This window comes from Lathyrus oleraceus, chromosome 3 (assembly GCF_024323335.1).
Source record: "Lathyrus oleraceus cultivar Zhongwan6 chromosome 3, CAAS_Psat_ZW6_1.0, whole genome shotgun sequence".
NCBI lineage: Eukaryota > Viridiplantae > Streptophyta > Magnoliopsida > Fabales > Fabaceae > Lathyrus > Lathyrus oleraceus.
Genome location: NC_066581.1, coordinates 291,203,609 through 291,224,138, shown reverse-complemented (window position 1 = coordinate 291,224,138; position 20,530 = coordinate 291,203,609). Strand labels below are relative to the sequence as shown.

General features: G+C 38.7%; 1 protein-coding gene and 1 non-coding gene across 2 annotated transcripts; one reads left to right on the top strand and one right to left on the bottom strand.

Moving 5' to 3' along the window:
* The first annotated feature begins 14,508 nt into the window (after window positions 1-14,508).
* LOC127133372 (small nucleolar RNA R71) lies at window positions 14,509-14,615 on the top strand. The gene has a single exon (XR_007807352.1). It is a non-coding gene; the product is annotated as a small nucleolar RNA R71 (small nucleolar RNA).
* A 2,874-nt stretch (window positions 14,616-17,489) lies between these two features.
* Window positions 17,490-18,965, bottom strand: LOC127130915 (uncharacterized). Its single transcript, XM_051059870.1, has 5 exons — window positions 18,815-18,965; window positions 18,473-18,739; window positions 18,136-18,343; window positions 17,646-17,759; window positions 17,490-17,532 (listed from the first exon to the last, which is right to left on the bottom strand). Exons 1-5 carry the CDS (start codon window positions 18,963-18,965, stop codon window positions 17,490-17,492), a joined length of 783 nt encoding a protein of 260 aa, XP_050915827.1.
* Between the last annotated feature and the right edge of the window lie 1,565 nt (window positions 18,966-20,530).

Sequence of the window (20,530 nt, the reverse complement as noted above, 5' to 3'; positions counted from 1 at the left end):
ATGGCTAGAAAGATGTTGAGAGCAGGCTACTATTGGCTGACAATGGAGTCTGACTGCTGCAAATATGTGAAGAAATGCCATAAGTGTCAGATTTGTGCGGACAAGATTCATATTCCCCCGACACTTCTGAACGTGATTTCATCACCATGGCCTTTCTCTATGTGGGGAATCGACATGATTGGCATGATAGAGCCGAAAGCGTCCAATGGACACAGATTCATTCTCATAGCAATTGATTACTTAACCAAGTGGGTTGAAGCGCCATCATATGCAAATGTGACCAGGCAGGTGGTCGTGAAGTTTATCAAGAATCAACTCATATGCTGATATGGTGTGCCAGATAAGATTATTAATGATAATGGATCTAACCTGAATAACAAGATGATGAAAGAGCTGTGTAGTGAGTTCAAGATTGCGCATCACAACTCTTCTCCCTATAGACCCAAGATGAATGGGGTTGTTGAAGCTGCTAATAAGAATATCAAGAAAATTATCCAAAAGATGGTTGTCACGTACAAAGATTGGCATGAGATGTTGCCATTTACTTTGCATGGATATCGTACATCTGTCCGCACTTCAACAGGGGAAACCCCTTTCTCTCTTGTTTATGGCATGGAGGCTGTACTCCCAGTAGAGGTGGAGATCCCGTCCATGAGAGTCTTGATGGAAGCCAAGTTGACTGATGCTGAATGGGTTCAGAGTTGTTATGACCAGTTGAATTTGATAGAAGAAAAGAGATTGACTGCCATGTGCCATGGTCAGTTATATCAGCAAAGGATGAAGAAAGCTTTTGATAAGAAGGTCAAGCCTCGTGTGTTCCGAGAAGGTGACCTTGTGCTCAAGAAAGTCTTGTCTTTCGCGCCCGATTCCAGGGGCAAGTGGACTCCAAATTATGAAGGTCCATATGTTGTTAAGAGAGCCTTTTCAGGCGGTGCTTTGATACTTACAACAATGGATGGGGAGGATTTCACTCGTCCTGTGAATTCAGATGCAGTCTAGAAATACTTCGCCTAAAAATAAAAACAGAATAGCTCGCTAAGTTGAAAACCCGAAAGGGCGACTTAGGCAAAAATGAGCGTCTCGGTGGATTAAAAACCCGAAAGGGCGATCCAGGCAAAAATTAGAGACATAAAAAAAATGAATATATATATCCCGCTAGATTGAGTACCTCATCCTGGGGCAATTTAGGCAAAAAAATAGGGATTTGGCAAGTAACTGCACCCTGGAAAGGCTTTGTTCTACAACTGTCATCTGTCAGAAATTCTTGCTCATTCGTCATCAACCGAAGCTTCAAATACGTCGGATTCAGAATTGGTGGAGAAATGATCATTATGTTCAATGTAACCCTTTTCCAATATATATCACCAATTTCAAATTTGTAAAGATCTATGGAGTCTTGCCATTTGCAGACTACCATTCCATCAAATAAATTTGAGCCTTTTATCCAATTATTTGCACTCTTATTTGTTTCTATTCAACAAAGGTTTTGCATGTTTCCATTGAAAAAAAGTATCATTATCGAATTTTTCATAAATTTGTTTTTTTTAAAACAAAATGAACATTCACAATGACATAAGGATACTTAAGAGATCTTCAGTGCTCTCCCAAGGATGGTATGATCCCCAACAGGGTAAGACATTTGTTCATATTCCTGGCATGTTTGTATCCTCTTCCTGCCGGAGCCTTTTGTGGTTTTTCCTACTAAATAGGGTGTTTGGTGAGATATTCACCACTCTTCCCTTCGGCAGAGTAGCGACCTTTCCTTCTCAGCAGGTGTGATCTTTGGTAGTAAGGTATTTGGCGGTGACCTTGGAAGCCTCTTGTTTGGTGGTTGTTCTCCACAGATCCCCCACCTTCTCGGATAGATTCCTCAGTAGAGTTTGCTTTTGTGGCGGATTTTATCTGTGCAATAACCCCTGTCCCCAACTGGAATGACTGATGTTTGTTCCCCTACAGAGATCTTTGCCCTCATCAGATTGGATACTCTGCGGTGAACCTGGCTTTCTCTCTTGAGATGTAGTACCGGATGTTTGTGTATTTATCCTTTGGAACTGCTTGTGTTAGAAATGTTTGTTTGTCGCCATTCATCATACATAAACCACGCATGTGTGCATATAATATTTCAAACATTCAGATATTCATTATTGCATTCTTTGCCATATATCTTTGTTTGTTATCCCTGCTAGTGGGTAATGCGCTCCCCAAGCAGATGTCGGTGTCTGATCTCCCCATATAGAGTCAGCCCCTTAAGCAGAAAGTGTTTATCTTTCCTTTCATATTCCCCATCGAGTTATATCCTCGTGGATAATGGTTGTTTCTGTTCCTTCCCAACATATATTGGGATAAACTTCCCTATTAAGTTATATCCTCACTGGGACGAGTCGTGATTCAGTTTGCCTCTTTAGTTTGATCCTAGATTGGCCTTTTGTGACTGTTTCCTGCACTTCCCTGTGGCAAATGAATAATTACTCAGTAATTAGTAATCATTCATCTTATCCCGACGAAGTCTGTGGTTTTCTACCCTTATACCGGTAGCGGTAAACCCTTTTTTTTTCTTTCCCTTGCAGAGTTAACCTTTTGTTCATCATAATCGATGACGGTTACTCTTCCGTGGTTTTCTACCCAGTATCCGGTAGATGTAATCCCCTCCTTGACGATTATCATTATCCAATATTTGGTGTTGATATTCCCCCTTTCTTTTGGATAATTGCTCTGATTATGCAGTTTATCCCCGGCAAGTCATCTTTCATGTACCGGTTGTCGGTAATGTTTGTTGCTCCCCTTGAATGGTCATCATTTTATACCTAGTTTCGGTATCCTGATGCCTTTCTCTGTCGGTCGATTTATCCTTTATTAACCCAGTAACCGGTTGTGGATAGTCTTCCATGCGAGTATATTATCTACGTTCTGACGGCAATAGATAATATATCTCATGCACTCCTTGGTCGAAGCCTTTTGTTCTTCCCCAGTTGAGTAAGATTCGTATCCCTTTGTGGAATCGAATGTCCATCCCATAGTCGAGTTTGCTTTTAGCCCTTTTTTGGATGATGAGTGTTTTGGGAATATTCCCCAATTCATGTTTTGGTTGATCACCTATTATATGCCCAGTAACCGGTATCCCTGATGTTCCCTCCTTCTGCTCCCTATTATGACTTTTTGTCCCCTGTCGAGTCAGATTTTCCTGAGTTGAAATACACCTTTTAGGTCTTCCTCAGACGTTGTGGATGTTTGATATCTCTCACCCTTATACCAGTCTTAAATATTCATTCTCCCGGAGCATGTTTTTCCCTCACCCTTATACCGGTGGGATCACATGATCTCTTTTTGAGCTTATTACCCAGTAACCGGTAATACCTCATTTGTTTTTCCTCAGCTGAGTCCTTAGTGGACATCTCCACCTGAGTCCGGATTTTTATCCGAGGTATCCGTTGCGGATAATTTTGTTGTATGGGAGTATTCCCTAATACATGCATCTTCGAGTCAGCTCGAGTCCTTCCATGGATTCATTTCATGGATTTTCTCCGTGTCTCTCAGCAAGTTTTAAGTCGTGACCTGCTCACGCGTTTTCATCCCTTTACTCCCCGGTAGAGTCTCTGCCCCATAGAATGAATTATCCATAGGGATTGTCGATTTCCTCCTGATCTTTGCCCTTGTGGAGCTATCCCCACAACAATTTACCATTTGCATACATACATCTGCATCATGAGGTCTCTTAGGGACCAAAATTTGTCTCTTTGTTATTATTTAAGCCCATTCTACCTCGTTGAAACGAAGATTTTAACCTTAACTTATCCGGCTAGAATGACCTTAAATAGGGGCATTTGTAAGACCCCAATTTTGTCCCTAAGATCCCTCATGGCATCATAACATTGCATTTGCATTGCCTCAAGGATCATAAGCATCTTGGTTCCCTTTACCTTTGGGTGAGATCCCTTGTGAGTGGTTTGAGATCACCAAGCATGCTTGAATTGTATATCATTGTTTTTCTCATTTTGTTTATTAACCAAAAGCACAAAAATATGTCACTAACATCTTTTGTTTGTAGCTTGAGCAATCACAAGGTCAAGAGCTTCAAGGAGATCCTTTGTGCAGAGATATGGCCAAGGGAAGATGATGGCAAGCATGGTAATGGTTCCCAAAGCTCTCATCCATCAAATATGCCTCCCTAGCATCTCATTTCATCATTTTGATCAAAGCAAGTCAAAGGGTTTGAGGTTTGTTCCCCAAAGAAACCCTAATTCATCTGTGCACCACAATGCCTTGCTCTTGAAGCAACCTCAGCCCATAATCAAATACAATCAAGGGAAGTTCTTTAATTCATCATTTCATGCATATTTGAACTTATTTGAGTGTCCTCAATCATCAATTCATCAGGATATGAGTCATGGACTTGAGAAGTTGATCAGTCAATTCATCTGACTATTTTGAAATGCACTGAGACCTAACTTTTTATGTGTTGGTCAAATGGAGATGATTCCAAAAGAAACAATGTTCTTAAGGACAATATGAACAACTTTCATGTTCATCAAAAGTTTATTTGAAACTTGGAAGGTCATCTCCCATTCCAATACATTATAGGTTATTTTGACTGAAACCCTAATTTTGGGTCAACTTCCCAAGGACATAACTCATTCATTTTTTATGATTTTGAGGTGGGATAAAATGAATTGGAAATATTAAGATGTGTAATTCAAATGTTATGTTGAACAACATTTCAAAATCTCAAAGGAAATACATGTGATAATGCAAGACATTATAGGTCCTTTTGGACCAAATGCGTTAAAAGGCAAAAAAGTCCAACTTCAAGTGCGCATAACTTTTTCATCAAAAATCCAAATAATGCAAAATTTAAGTCCATTTTGGTTGTCTTGAAGAGATATACAACGTTTATGTTGGAGGTTTTTCCATTTGACGCTTGCATCATCAAAACAGAAGGGCTTGAACATTGGCCAAATTTAGAAACTTTGCCTTTTCATGTTTTACACCTTGCACTTTAAACTCAAATTTCACCAATTTCCACACTTCAAATGGATTTTTTCCCAACATAACAATTGTTCCTTACATCAAAAACTTTCCAACCATTACTCACATGATCATGTTTGGATTTGGCAAATGGTATTTTCGGAGAGGAGATGCTTTTGGTTCAATTATGCATAACACCTCAAAATTCCATGCACAAGCAATTACTATTCAGATTACACGTCCATTTCACTTTTGTATGATTTCAGATTGCATTTAGAATTGAATTTGGGCCTTTTGAATGATCATGCAAGCCCATACAATGAATATCCAATTCCATGCACACGGCTTTGATCACACTTACCTTGCCATCCCATCTATAAATAAGGACCTCACTCCATTCAAATTTCATCCATGAATCAACCTGAAATGCCGCTGAACTGAAAACCGAGCCATACCTAAAGGAACTCTTTCAATTTTCTTCATTTTCTCAGATCTGAAATTCAACTAAATCAGGTTGAATTTCTAGATCTAAAGTTCCTAGACCTCTCTCTCATACTCCATTGATCTTCTGTTTGGCCAAAGGAAGCAAGGAAGCAAGCTCAAATCTCCAGAATCCAAGGTTGATCATCAACTGGTTTTCTCTTAGAAACTCATTACTCTTTGATCTATTTGCCTGGCCATTGTGTTTTCTGAAGTCCTCACTTGAGAGGCAAGCTAGTGGTAGCTTCAATTTTGTGTTTTATTGAACTGCTTTTTTCATACCTGAATCTTCCATCTCAGATTTCTTACTCTATAGGAATCTTGAGTGTGATTCAAGGTTACAGGGGTGATGTACATCACCCCAGCTTTATTTTGGTATAAGGATCGTGCAAAATGATGAAGGTTTGAAAACCTGCAAATGTCACCGAATTCTGGATTCTCACCGGAGAAGAAGGTGGTTCTGGTGGCCGTCCTATTTCCAGATCCAATCTGGATCGTTGGATGTATTTTCCAGATCTAATCGTGGCCATCTGTTGTTATGACTTATTTTAATGCATTGTGTGAGTCAGCTGACTTAGTCCTATGATGCATGCCCATATCATTGCCTTCAGATCATCCACGTCATTTAATGAAAGGAGATCTAACGCGCCAGGATTTTTAGCATTTTCTTATTTTCTGATTTTATCTTTTATTTCCATTATTTTCAAAAATTCATATCCCTTTTATTATTGGTCCAAAAAATATGGGACCAATTGCATTCTTCTCCAAATAATTTATAGTTTCTAATTTTGATTTTTAATATTTTTTATTTGGTCATTTGATATTTTTGTGAATTTTCTCTTTTCTGGTTATTTTTAATTCATTTTAAATAGTTTTTGGTATTCAAAAAATACAAAAATATTTTCCTAACCTATTTGAATGATGATGGATCTATGAAAAATATTCTCATCAATTTTTTAATTGATTTGAGATTTATTTAAGATTTTAGTTCAATTAGGTTATTTTTATTCATTTTTAATTGATTAAAAATAGTTTCTGACTTTTAAAAATGCTGAAATTTTTTGTCTAACCTTGTTTGACCTTAGTGAACTTAGGATAAATCACTTGGACCTTTCAAGGTTGATTTGAAGTGATTTTGAAGTTTGACCTTCCTTTTTTTTAATTCAAGTTTATTTTAATATTAAAAATGCCAAAAATATTTTGCTTATTGTTTGACCTCCGAGCTTCATCTCATTTCTGATTTCTCATTGTTTGACTTTGACTTTCAATGTCATTTGGTCAACACATATGGATTGGTACATTTGATTTCACCTTATGCACTTTATTCTTTCCATTTCCTTTTCCATTATTCATCTCTTTCTTCTTCTTCTTTTTTTTTTCTTTTTTGATCAATGAGTTGAATGTTGATAAGTTAGCATTGATTAGGGAGGCTTAATCTTCCTTGATTCAAATCTAATTCATCTTAATCAATTGATCAAGTGAATGGCTTTGCATTAAGGATAGGTTGTTTCCTAAATCATGCAAAAGGCTTAAACCAATACAAGATCAATTCTCTTCTTCTTTTTGGCATGGAAAATTGTTGGAACTTGGTTCACTAATCAAGACTTCTAACTTGTGTTGTTGCCTACATTATTATTGACCGACCTCAGATAGTTGTGACTTCTACATAAGTCCAATTACGATTGCTTAACATAGCGCTAAATTTGCCTTATGGCACACTAACTACTAACACTAACCATTAACAATTAACATTTACTTTTTGCTCTTTACTTTTATGCAATTTACTATTCTTGTACATATTATACATTTGCTTTTTCCTTTTCTCACTTGAGCACATGTTTATGTTAATGTCATTTGCCTTTTGCTCACTTGAGCACATAATTGTGTATATATTATTGTGCTTGTGTTTTGTTTTGATTATTGTGAACCAAAATGCAAAGAATTGGACAAAATAGACTTAAATATTAGGACCTTACCCAAGCTAATGGAGTTTAAAGAGCAACTAGGCATTGGGCCTTTAGAGTGCTTAAATGTCAAAGAGCAACTAGGCCTCATGCCTTTAAAATGCTTAAAGCTTGAAGAGGAACATTGAAAGGACCATACTCTAAACTACCTCTTGTCCATTCTTTGATTGTATTATGGAACCTTTTGATGTGTGTTTTCTTTGTGCTAGGGATTCACACTTGAGCCAAATTGAGGAACCATTACCATGAGCCTCTAAGAGAGAGAGATCCAAGATACATTGAGGAGTCTTTCCAAGAATTCATCTGATTGTTGATTGCTTGAGTTACCATTGTTGTGATTGCTTATTCCAAAGGATGGGAGCTACTTGGATCATCAATATGATCTCAAGAGAGGAACTCCATTATGGTTTTGTTTCTTACTCCTTACCCCTTGCATGCTTAGGACTTTAGCCCTTCTTCTTCTTCTCTTCACTCTAACCCAAGCCAAAACTTTTGTGCAAACATCTAACACTTGTTTTCAAACATTAGAAACCTAAGCCTTATGCTTTTGATTTTCAAACTTTCTTTTCATAATACTTATTTTGAATTGAATCTTTAAGTCAACTTTGACCAAGTTTCGTACATACTTTTCATTGGTAAATATAACCCATTCAAATGCTTTTGTGGTTTCAATGGCCACTCTCTTAATTAATTTTTCATAACCTTTAGCAATAATGTTTGAGTTATCTTTGTGGTAGATGTAATACTCACCCATATCCTTAGTGATGGACAATGAGTCTTCCATGCTTATTATAGGGTTAACCCCTCACTAGCATGTTGAAGCTATCCTCACATGGTGGATTTGTGGTTGTAGGTTGAGTTTTCTCCCTTTGATAACAAAAGACCTTAAGGCTTTTGGACTAATCAATTCACCAACTTGTTTTTGAGATTTTTACCCCGAACTACGAGGTTTTGATCCTAATCTTTTAAGAGGGTACGTAGGCAATGGGTTTATCCATCCAAACACAAAATGTAAATAACTTGTATATTCTCTTCTCATCCCTTCAATCATGTTTGCACCAACAAATTTTGACAAAAAACAACAACCTTACAACAAGTATGAAAAGGGCTCCCTAGGAGTACCTAGGATGTTTTGGGTGCCTAACACCTTCCCATTGCATAACCAACCCCTTGCCCAGATCTCTGATTCTCTTTTACTAGTTTTTGATTCGATAAAACTATTAGGTTTTTGTTCGCTTTCTAACCATTCCTTTGGATAAATAGAAGTGCGGTGGCGACTCGACTTGTATGATTTACCTTGGATTTAGTCAATATCTCTAATGGTAACGAATACCCCGCTACACTCTCCTCATCAAACCTCTGGTCAAACAGAAGTCGATGTCCATGGTAGTGTACCCACAGTAGATCCAGAGATGTGACAGCTTGTGAGATAGACCTAAAGCGACAACAATCTTCGTGATGATTCCGCCCACATGGATGACTCCTTCGATAGATCTGGAGATACCACTGAGACTATATAACAAAAAGTTCCCACATGCTACTGGGCGAGACTGGGATGCAAAAAATAGTAGGAAGATCTCCTCTTCACTCATTAGTGTCTCTGCATCCGGCCTTCCCAGGAAGGAATGTGCTAATATCATCTGAAAGTATCTAAAGGTGGGGTTATGTATAACATGAGATAGCTGCGTAGATGGATCCTGGCTTCCGCCACCTGATATATCACTCCAAAACTTCTCCATTTCCTTACCCAGAAAATATCCCATAGGTGTCTCCGGGATAGCATCAGGAGTGGTCTGGAAACCCAATAGGTCGCCAAACTCTTTCTGGCTGAAAGAGTACTCAACTCCAAAGAGCCTGAAAGCAGCATACCCATCTGGTCCAGAGTATGGGTCCTAGTCGAATGAACTCAGGAACTCAATGTCAGGTTCCTGTAGGTGTTACTCAAGTCATCAGCAAACTCGTCCCAGTGAAGTTGGTGGCTAAGGAATCAGATACTCGACTCGATATCCAGTGCCTCCATACAGTGCTGATCAGGATAACGTGTGGGTGCCATAGGGCGCTGATACAGAGCGATGTAGCGCTCTCTTTGAGCATTATCTCTATAGGCCACGTGCATGTCATCGAAATCCTGCATCCTGTAAAAGTTAAGAAAGTGATCCTGAAAGTGCAAACCATTCAAATTTTAGTCTCAATGCAAAATATGATAAAATAAAACAAAAATAAAATTAAATAAATACGAAAAAGTAAAATGAAGGAAAAACCATGGGTTTCCTCCCACGCAGCGCTTGGTTAACGTCATTAGCTTGACGATTAGAATTTATACACTTGTAGTGGTAGGGATTGGTGGATCAATCAAGGTGTGGCTTGAGTAGTATGCTGGAATGTCTCCTCCTTCGTAGAGCTCCAGTCTTTGTCCATTTACAATGAATGGACTACAGGTTCCGGATCTCAGAATCTTGGATACTTCGAAAGGACCAGTCTATCTTAAACGTAGCTTTCCAGGGAAGAGTCGTAACCTAGAGTTGAAAAGGAGAACATGATCGCCTATATTAAAGTTTTTCTTTACTATTCTTTTGTCGTGATATGCTTTTGTCCTCTCTTTATATATTTTTGCATTCTCGTAGGAAAATTGCCTAAGTTCTTCCAGTTTATGAATGTCTAGGGTACGCTTTTCTCCAGCGGCTAGGTAGTCTAAATTCAAAGTTTTAATGGCCCAATAGGCCTTATGCTCTAATTCGAAAGGTAAGTGACAGGATTTTCCATAGACTAGTTGATAAGGAGTAGTTCCTATAGGGGTTTTGAAAGCGGTTCTATAGGCCCATAATGCTTCTTGAAGCTTCTGAGACCAGTCTCTCCTAGAAATAGAAATAGTTTTCTCTAGGGTTTGTTTTTATCTCCCTATTAGATACTTCTACTTGGCCACTAGTTTGTGGATGGTATGGTGTTGCTACTCTATGCCTAACTCCATATTTTCTTAAAAGTTTGTCAAATATTCTTGATATAAAGTGTGATCCTCCATCGCTTATGACTAAACGTGGTGTTCCAAATCTAGGGAATATATAGTTTTTAAATAGTTTGATTACTACCCTAGTGTCGTTTGTGGGTGCAGCTATAGCTTCAATCCACTTAGACACATAGTCCACAGCTACTAAGATATACCTGTTTCCTAAGGATGGTGGGAAAGGTTCCATGAAATCTATACCCCATACGTCAAAGAGTTCTACTTCCTGAATGTTTCTTAGAGGCATTTCATCACGCCTTGAAATGTTTCCAGTGCGTTGGAATCTATCACATTTGACAATGCAAGCATAAACATCACACCACATGGTAGGCCAGAATAGGCCAGCTTGAAGAATCTTGGCGTATGTCTTAGATGTGCTCGCATGTCCACCATAAGGTGTAGAATGACAATGCTTGATAATACTATTTACCTCTTCTTCTGGAACGCAACGGCGAAAAATGCCATCTTTACCCCTTTTGAAAAGGAGCGGTTCGTCCCAATAGAAGTTTCTCACATCGTGGAAGAATTTCTTCTTGCGGTGGTAGTCAAGATCAGGGGGTACTATATCAACAGCTAGGTAATTAACGAAGTCCGCATACCAGGGTACGTTACTTATTGCTAAGGAATTTTGGGAGTGCTCATAAGGATCTAGGTTATTACCTTCAATGGTTTCTACTCTAGCTATCAGTCTATCATAGGCGAAATCATCATTTATGGGTACTAGTTCAGGTTTCAGATGTTCTAGCCTAGAAAGGTGATCGGCTACTACATTTTCAGTTCCTTTTTTATCTCTTATATCTAAATCAAACTCTTGTAGTAATAGAATCCATCGGAGTAACCTGGGCTTGGCATCTTTTTTACTTAATAGGTAACGAATGGCAGCATGATCGGTGTAAACTATAATTTTTGCTCCTACTAGATAAGATCTAAATTTGTCTATAGCAAAAACTACAACGAGTAATTCTTTTTCAGTTTTTGCGTAGTTAAGTTGGGCAGCATCTAGGGTTCTACTGGCATAATAGATGGCATGTAATTCTTTATCTTTCCTTTGTCCTAGAACAACTCCAACTGCATAATCACTAGCATCGCACATTATCTCAAAAGGTTCTAACCAATCAGGTGGTTTCATAATGGGTGCTGATACTAACGCTTGCTTTAAAAGATTAAATGCGTCATTACATTTTTCATCAAAAATGAATTCAGCATCTTTCATTAAAAGTCTAGTTAAAGGTTTAGTTATTTTGGAGAAGTCCTTAATAAAACGCCGGTAGAATCCAGCGTGTCCAAGGAAGCTTCAGACTTCTCTGATGGTTTTTGGTGGTTTTAGGTTTTCTAGAACTTCTATTTTAGCTTTATCTACCTCTATACCTTTTTCGGAAACTATATGTCCTAAAATTATTCCTTCGGTCACCATGAAATGGCATTTTTCCCAGTTTAGCACGAGGGTCACCTCCACACATCTCTCCAGGATTTTCTCAAGGTTAGCAAGACAATTACGGAAATCAAATCCGCAAACCAAGAAATCATCCATAAACACTTCCATGATACCATCTAGGTAATCTGCAAAGATTGACATCATGCAGCGTTGGAAAGTGGCTGGGGCGTTACAGAGGCCGAACGACATTCGTCTGTAGGCAAAAGTTCCAGAAGGGCATGTAAAGGTAGTTTTTCTTGATCTTCGGGATGGATAGGTATTTGGAAGAATCCAGAGTATCCATCTAGATAACAGAAGTAAGAGTGTCTGGCTAGACGCTCCAACATTTGGTCTATAAATGGTTAAGGGAAATGATCTTTCCTAGTTGCTTTATTTAATTTTCTATAATCTATACACATCCGCCATCCTCCTTCTAAATGTTTTGCTACATGTTCGCCTTTATCGTTTTTAACGACTGTGATGCCTCCCTTTTTAGGTACTACATGCACAGGGCTCACCCACTTACTATCCGAGATCTGGTAGATGATACCTGCCTCAAGTAACTTAAGAACTTCCTTTTTAACAACATCACTCATTATAGGGTTTATTCTTCTCTGATGTTCTCTGGAGAGTTTTGAATCTTCTTCGAGCGAAATCCGATGCATGCATACGGATGGGCTTATACCTTTCAGGTCAGAGATATTATATCCTAAGGCTGAGGGATATCTTCGTAAAACATCTAAAAGTTGGTTCGTTTCCTCTTGGCTCAAGGTAGCACTGACTATAACTGGACGGTTCATCTTTTCATCGAGGAACTCATATCTCAGGTTCTTAGGCAGTTCCTTAAGTTCTAAGGTTGGTTTCTTAGGGCATGGCATAGGATCGGGGGTAAGGGATAAACATTCGTAAAGGTTATCATTGATGTAGGGTTTCTTAAAGTCATCATCTCCCCTTATGAGAGTTGATGGTAACTTAATTGTTTTTATAATTTCTTTTTGTTTTAATTCTCTAACACATTCATCAATGATATCTAAGGCATAACACGAGTCTCCCATCACAGGTGCCATAAGAAATTTCGAAAGTATAAATTCTATTTTCTCTCACCTATCTCAAATGTCAACTTTCCTTTCTTGACATCTATTATGGCTCCTGCAGTCGATAAGAATGGTCTACCTAGAAGGATTGGTATATCATTGTCCTCTTTGATGTCCATGACAACAAAATCAGTAGGGATAAATAACTGACCTATCCTAGAAGGAACATCTTCTAAAATGCCTATCGGATACTTAACAGATCTATCGGCTAACTGAAGCGATATCTTAGTGGGCTGTAATTCTCCTAAGATTAACCTCTCACAAACTACTAAAGGCATTAAGCTCACACTAGCTCCTAAGTCTAGAAAAGCTTTTTCGATGACATGATTACCCAAAAGGCAAGGAATGGAGAAATTTCCAGGGTCTTTATCTTTCTTTGCTAATTTGTCCTCGGAAATAGCATTACATTCCAAAGGCTTCGGATCGTCAAGTCTACGTTTGTTGGTAAGGATGTCTTTGAGAAACTTTGCATAAGAAGGTATTTGGGTGATGGCTTCTGTGAAAGGGATTTCTACAAGAAGTTTTTCTATAAATTTAATAAATTTTTGATACTGTTTATTGATCTGGGTTTGTTTGAGTCTTTGCGGATATGGTATAGGTGGTTTATATGGCGGGGGTGGTACGTAAGTTTTATCTTTAGGTTCTTCTCCTTTTTCTCGACCTTCCTGGTTTTCAGATTCCTCTGGTTCCTTTACTTCGTCCGGGGGTTTGGTACATTCCTTAGAAGTTTCGGGTTCACTCAATCTAGGGTTTGGTGGCTCATCATAAGCGTTCCCACTTTGTAGGGTAATGGCATTGGCTTGTCCTCTTGGATTTTGTTGAGGTTGTCCAGGGAATTGTCCTCTAGGAGTAGTCTAAGGGGTTTGGTTCAAAGGTACCTGAGAGATCTGGGTTTCAAGCATCTTGGTATGAGTAACTATTTGGTCAACATTGGTTCCTAACTGAGTAATCAATTCGTTAACATGAATGTTTTGGTTCATGAACTCCTTGTTTTGTTGGGTTTGAGCGGTGATAAAATTTTCCATAATTTTCTCAAGGCTCGACTTTGGTGACACAGGTTGCATAGGTTGATTTGATCTAGGGGCTTGATAACTAGGTCTCGGAGGTGCATTATTTTGAATAGGGTTATTCTTTTTATAGGAGAAGTTCGGGTGATTCCTCCATCCAGGGTTATAGGTATTCGAGTATGGGTTCTCTTGGGTGTAGTTCACTTGGTCAGAGTGGGTTTCGTTTAATAGACTGCATTTTGCAGATTGGTGTCCTTTGGTTCCACATATCTCACAATCCGACGAAACTGCGGCTATAGTATTCGGGTTTATGCACATATGCTCGACCTTAAGGGCTAATGCGTCCATTTTAGCTTGCATCATGTCTATAGAGCCTAGTTCATGCACTCCTCCTTGGGCTTCCTTCTTCTCAACTGTCGCTCGTTCTACTCCCCATGATTGATGGTTTTGAGCGATATCTTCGATGAGGGCACTAGCTTCAGGATAAGGTTTGTTCATCAGAGCACCGCTTGCGGCAGCGTCGATGGTCATCTTTGTGTTATAGTGAAATCCATTATAGAAGGTTTGAATGATTAACCAATTTTCTAAACCATGATGTGGGCATGCTCGTAACAACTCTTTATATCTCTCCCAAGCTTCGAACATCGATTCTCCTTGGTTTTGGGTAAATCTAGTTATATGGTTTCGAAGAACGGCGGTTTTACTCGGGGGTAAATATCTAGCAAGAAAAAATCTTCTAAGGTTATCCCAAGTCGTAATGGAATTGGGTGGAAGGGAATCTAACCATGATAGGGCTTTATCTCTGAGGGAAAAAGGAAATAATCTTAAACGTATTGCCTCAGGAGAAGCTCCATTGGTTTTAAAAGTGTTTGCTAATTGAAGAAATATTTTTAAATGTTGGTTTGGGTTCTCAGTAGCGAGACCCGCGAATTGTCTCTGTTGCACTAGTTGTAACAGGGATGGTTTAAGTTCAAAATTATTAGCTGGGATGGTTGGGTTTACTATACTAGAACTAGGTTCTTCATTAGATGGTTGAGCGAAATCTTTAAGAGGTCTTTGGTTTTGATCTTCGGCCATAGCTCTTTTAATTCTATGAAAGAATAAACGTGCGCGAGCGTAACGTTCAGGTTCCGCCAGAGGGTATACTAAGCTTAAACTTCCGGTGTTGCGAGTTCTTCGCATTGACCGGCGGGAAATAGCCTAAGTCTAAACGATATAACAACAGGGAAATGAAATTTGACGAAATTGGTCCCCGGCAACGGCGCCAAAAACTTGATGCGGTGTTTTTCGCAAGTATACGAACGCGTCAGAGTAATATAAAAGATTGTCGAATCCACAGAGACCAAGTGTCAATCTATCGTTATCTATTGTTATGGTGTTTATCAAAGGCAATCAAAATAAGTGTTTTTAGGGTGTGCAATGAAAAGTTAAGTGTTGAATAAAGATTAATTAATAAAGACAGGGTCGAATGTAATTCACGTAATCAATTGATAATCCAAGTACTTGCTAATAGAACTACTTATGGGCAATGTTTCCTACTTTGAAAAGAACTAATTTAACAGGAACTGTCGCTTTCGCGTATTCAGAACCGAGTTGTACTCCCTAATCAAACCCTCTTATTGTCACTTATAAAAAGGCGCACATTCCGTTAGAGTAGTAAACCTATTTTTAAGAAATATAGTATCTTGACTAAGTTGAAAAGTATTATAACCTGGATTTCTTAACCAAAAGAGGTTCTCACGAACCAGACTCTAAACTTATAAACGCGTCCGAAAATAGTTTTAAAATCTCTTTTCTTCTTAAGTTAAAAACTCCTAATGAACCAAACAAAGCGCTTTCTCTGTTTTTGAAATAGTTAAAAACAATTAAGTTTAGATAGACGTTGGACGACTTTCGATCTTACCCGACAGAATTGAAGTGCGGGAAAACTTAAGTTGAAAGATAAAATAGCCCTTAAGTGATTCTACTAACAATTATACGGATTATCGGTTCAATTGCGATCCTTACATTCTAACCTTATAAATTTAGTTAGACATGGTAAAGTAAAAGTGCATTAATTTCAATAAAAGTAGTGCGAGTGCGGAAAGTAAATAAAAGTAGTGCGAGTGCGGAAAGTAAATAAAAGTAGTGCGAGTGCGAGAAGTAGATAAAGTAGTGCGAGTGCGAGGAAATAAATAATTTAAAGCGAGTGCGAGGAAATAAATAATTTAAAGCGAGTGCGAGGAAATAAATAAAGTAAAGCGAGTGCGAGGAAATAAATAAAGTAAAGCGAGTGCGAGAAATAAATAAAGTAAAGCGAGTGTGGGAAATAAATAAAGTAAAGCGAGTGCGGGAAAATAAATAAGATAAAGACAAGTAATAAAAACCTGCTCCAATCGGAGGGTTGAGTAAATTGCAAAGCGGAAATGAAAATGGCGGCAGGATTAACTTCCTTCGAAAGTGCTCCAAACTTGATTACAGACTCTATCATAGACTCGATTACACAATTATGGTAACACTCCAATGCGAAGCGATTACCACTTTAAAATACTGAATATATGCCCAAGTGAAACAAAGTTGCTCTGAGTTTGCCTCTGCTCTAAGTTTGGATGATTGTAAAAGTGATTTCGAGTTTCTATTTATAAGCAAGTAAAAAGATGGAAATGACAAGGATGCCCTTCAACTTGAAAATGGGAGGGAAAACGTTTCCTCTTGTGGCGCCCGCCACAAGGCCATGGCGCCCGCCACAAGGCCAATCTGAGGCGCCTTAGTGGAAGTAGTGGGGAACGTGGAAGTTGAGGGAAGTTGAGCTTGGACACGTCATGGCAGGGTCTATGGCGCCAGCCATGGGGTAGGCCACAAGTACAAAATGTTGAATTTTAGGGTTTTTAGCTCTTTTTCACTCCTTTTCTCGATTGGGGCTCCGATTAAAGTAAAAACCTGAAAACAAAGGAAAACATAGCAATAACATAACAAAATAACAATAAAACAACTAGAATGCATGTGAAATCGGAGTCGAAAATACGGTAAATTTCAGTGTTATCAAATGTTTTGTATGCACATGTCTTAACATCGGGTCTGACATCTTGAATAAATCCTACACAACCATATTGAACATGCTGCAGGAAATTGATATCACATGTCAAGACAACACGCGTGACATCTTGTGATAACCTTAAGTTTTACCAAAATTGATGCCAACACATAGAACCAACAAACTCCCCCTTTGGCAAATTTTGGCTAAAACATACATCAAATCACACGTTCACAAGTAATCAATCAAAGTATCAGTTCAACAGCAGAAGTAAACATACACACATTACTAGCAATAATAACTAGTAAACACACAAGCGTTTGTACTCAGAACGCACCATCTCCCCCTTCAGCTAGACCACAACAAGCAGCAACTTGCTTCACACAGACAAAACACTCAGACAGAGAATCCTCCCCCTGTGCCAAAGCCAAAACACACCAGAAAAATTCTCCAAGCATCATCTATAGCTATAGCTACTTCTCCCCCTTTTTAGCCAAAAGAGACCAAAGAGAGAAAATAAATGTCTATTTAGTGATTAACCGAAATATCAAAAGTTAAAGGGTTGCAAAACCAAGTACATAACCAGTTGTAAGCAAGCTGAGATACAAAACAAAAAAACAGCAAAATAGCAAAACAGAATTTCCAAAAACAAGAAAATCCATCACAACAAAAAACCATCACATCAATAGGGACCAAAGTCAAGGAGCTACTCAGTAGAGCTTGAGCTTGCAGCTTCATCAGCACTAGAATCAGAATTTCCACTTGTATCATCATGGTTAGCAAACCTCTCACTAGAGGTGTGGGCTTCAACTTCTTCTTCATTGCTGACATTAGCATTTTCAATATTTTCACTTTCAGCCTACTCCAAGCTTATAATCAAGGCTTCCAACGATTGTTTTCTAGCGGTTGCTACCCTTATCCCTTCACCCAGCTCTTTGCAAGTCTCCTTAAGCTCAGCAATAATCCTCGACATGACTGCCTTCAAACAGTTTATAGTGCACAGACAGAGCAGGTTTTCTTCTACTAGGTAAGTCATTAGAGCACAGGATACCAGAGTGTTGATTCAAGATAATTCCACAGATCATTGAGGGAAAGGAAATTGACAGCTTAACTGCATTAGTAGATGCATGCTTGGTGATTTGTTCAAACATAAATCTACCATAGTCAAATTCCACTTTGGTTCCAACAACAAAAATAAACCTCCCAATGCTATTAGCAATAGTGGAAATATGGTTGGTAGGGACCCAATTTGCAGCTCCCATTTTATGCAAGATAGCATACTTGACAGTCAACTTCCCAGTAGGAAGATGCTTTTTAACAGGCCAACTTTTCACCTTCCTAGCTGTAATCTCTCTACAGACCTCATTATCTGTAACTTCTAATTCACCTACACCCTCAATTTTTCTTCCTAGAAAATTATTAATAATAGTGAGAGAGAATGTTATACACTTACCCCTTACAAACACCTTGCAGAACTCCTTGTTGTTCTTATCAGCAATATCCTTAGGAATGTTGACAATGAATTCCTTAACTAAACCCTCATAGAATTGAGAGAACCAAGACACAGTCTTCAACAACCCAGCAACCTTTATCATGTCCATGACCTCCTTGACATCAATAGCATCTTTTCCCAACTCCCTTTCCACAGCCGCCCTTCTTTGAATCATGAATTTCCACTTGGCAGCTCCATCCTCAAGATGGAAAGAGATGTTATCCAAATGAACAGCAGGAACCTTAACAGGAGACTTCCTATCAGTGGTTTTCTTCAAAAGCGAGATGTCAGGGACATCTTCCTCAACATCCTCTTCAAACTCAGAATCATGTCTGACCTTCCTCTTCTTTACTTCAACCTTGCTCCAAGATTTGGAGGGACCAATACCAGCAGTCTTCTTAGCTTTTCTAGCTGACATAAGTTTAGCCACAAATCTTCCATTTCGAGTCTTCATGCGTTTAGCCACACTTGGCTTTAGGTGATGAAGTAAGCTTTCCTCTTGATCATTAGAGCTACCATCCTCTAGATCAATCACCATATTTGTATCATCATGCTTCTCAGAGTGGGAAGCATTGGCAGTTTTAGGTGCCACAGGTTTTCCTTTATCAACACAATTTTCCCTAGAGAGCACAACCCTTCAGCAACCATGTCCTTTTTTCAGAACTGGAGGAATCGTCATCCTTCTCACTATGTTGTTCAACCTCAGGAGAGGGGTACATTTTAGACAGGGGAGTAGAAAACTCCCTTCACAAAATGTCCTTCATTAAGGATTCTAGTGACAAGGTTTCTTATAACACGATCAGTGTGATGTATATCTTCCTTAGAATTGGTGGCAGGAGTTGAGCCAGAAGGGATACTAGAGATGTTACCTTGATTGGGGCATATAGAAACTGAGGCATCAATGGGTTGGTTCAAATCAATGGCCTCGCAGGGAATAACAGAGACAGGAACAACATCCAGAATCTCATCATCGGGAATGTCCATGGGAGGAGCGCTAACCTTTTGAGTAGACTTAGTATTCTTTGAAGCAGATGTATCTTGATGTTGTGACATTTCGGAGTTTTTCTGGAAAAAGTACAGTTTCCCTAGAAGAGGTTTGTGAAGAAGGAGCAGGAAGATGGAATAGTTGGAGTAGGTAGTGAGGTTATGGGGGTAGCGTGTGAAGACGGAATAGATGGTATTTCCAAAACAAGGTGATGATTTACCATAATGGGGGCACTTTATTTTAGCCACATAGACACTAATGTGCTTACTTTTGCCACTCCATATTAATTGTTACAAATCTTCATAAATACAAATCCCTAATTTTCCTCTCAGGACTTCAAACTGATTTGCATCCAAAGCCTTTGTAAAACTATCAGCTAACTGCATCTCAGTAGCGACATGCTCTAAGACTACAACCTTATCCTCCACAAGTTCTCTAATTAAATGGTGACGTATATCAATATGTTTGGTCTTGTTGTGCTAAATAGGATTCTTTGAGATGTTTATGGCATTCAGGTTGTCATAATACAATGTCATGACATCTTGTGAGACATTGTATTCAGTCAGCATTTGTTTCATCCACACCAGTTGAGAACAACTACTTCCAGCTGTAATGTATTCAACTTCAACAGTAGACAGAGAAACACAATTTTACTTCTTACTAAACCATGATATTAAATTGTTCCCCAAGAAGAAGCATACTCCTGATGTGCTTTTCCTATCATCAACACTTCCAGCCCAATCAACATCACAATATCCAGACATCATAGATTCAGATCCATGTGTATAACATCCCATAGTCACAAGTGTCATTGACATTTTTTAGGATCCTTTTCACTTGGTTTATATGGCTCACCTTTGGTTCAGCTTGATATCTAGCACATACACCTACATCAAAAGCAATGTCAGGTCTGTTTTCTATAAGATATAGCAGACTCCCTATCATGCTTCTGTAGAGACTTTGATCCATACTGACACCATTTTCATCTTTATACACATTCAGATGAGTAGGAGCAGGTGTCCTCTTGTGGCTTGCATTCTCCATGCCAAACTTCTTAACAATATTCTTGGCATATTTACTTTGGGATAGAAAGATAGAATCTTCCATCTGCTTGACTT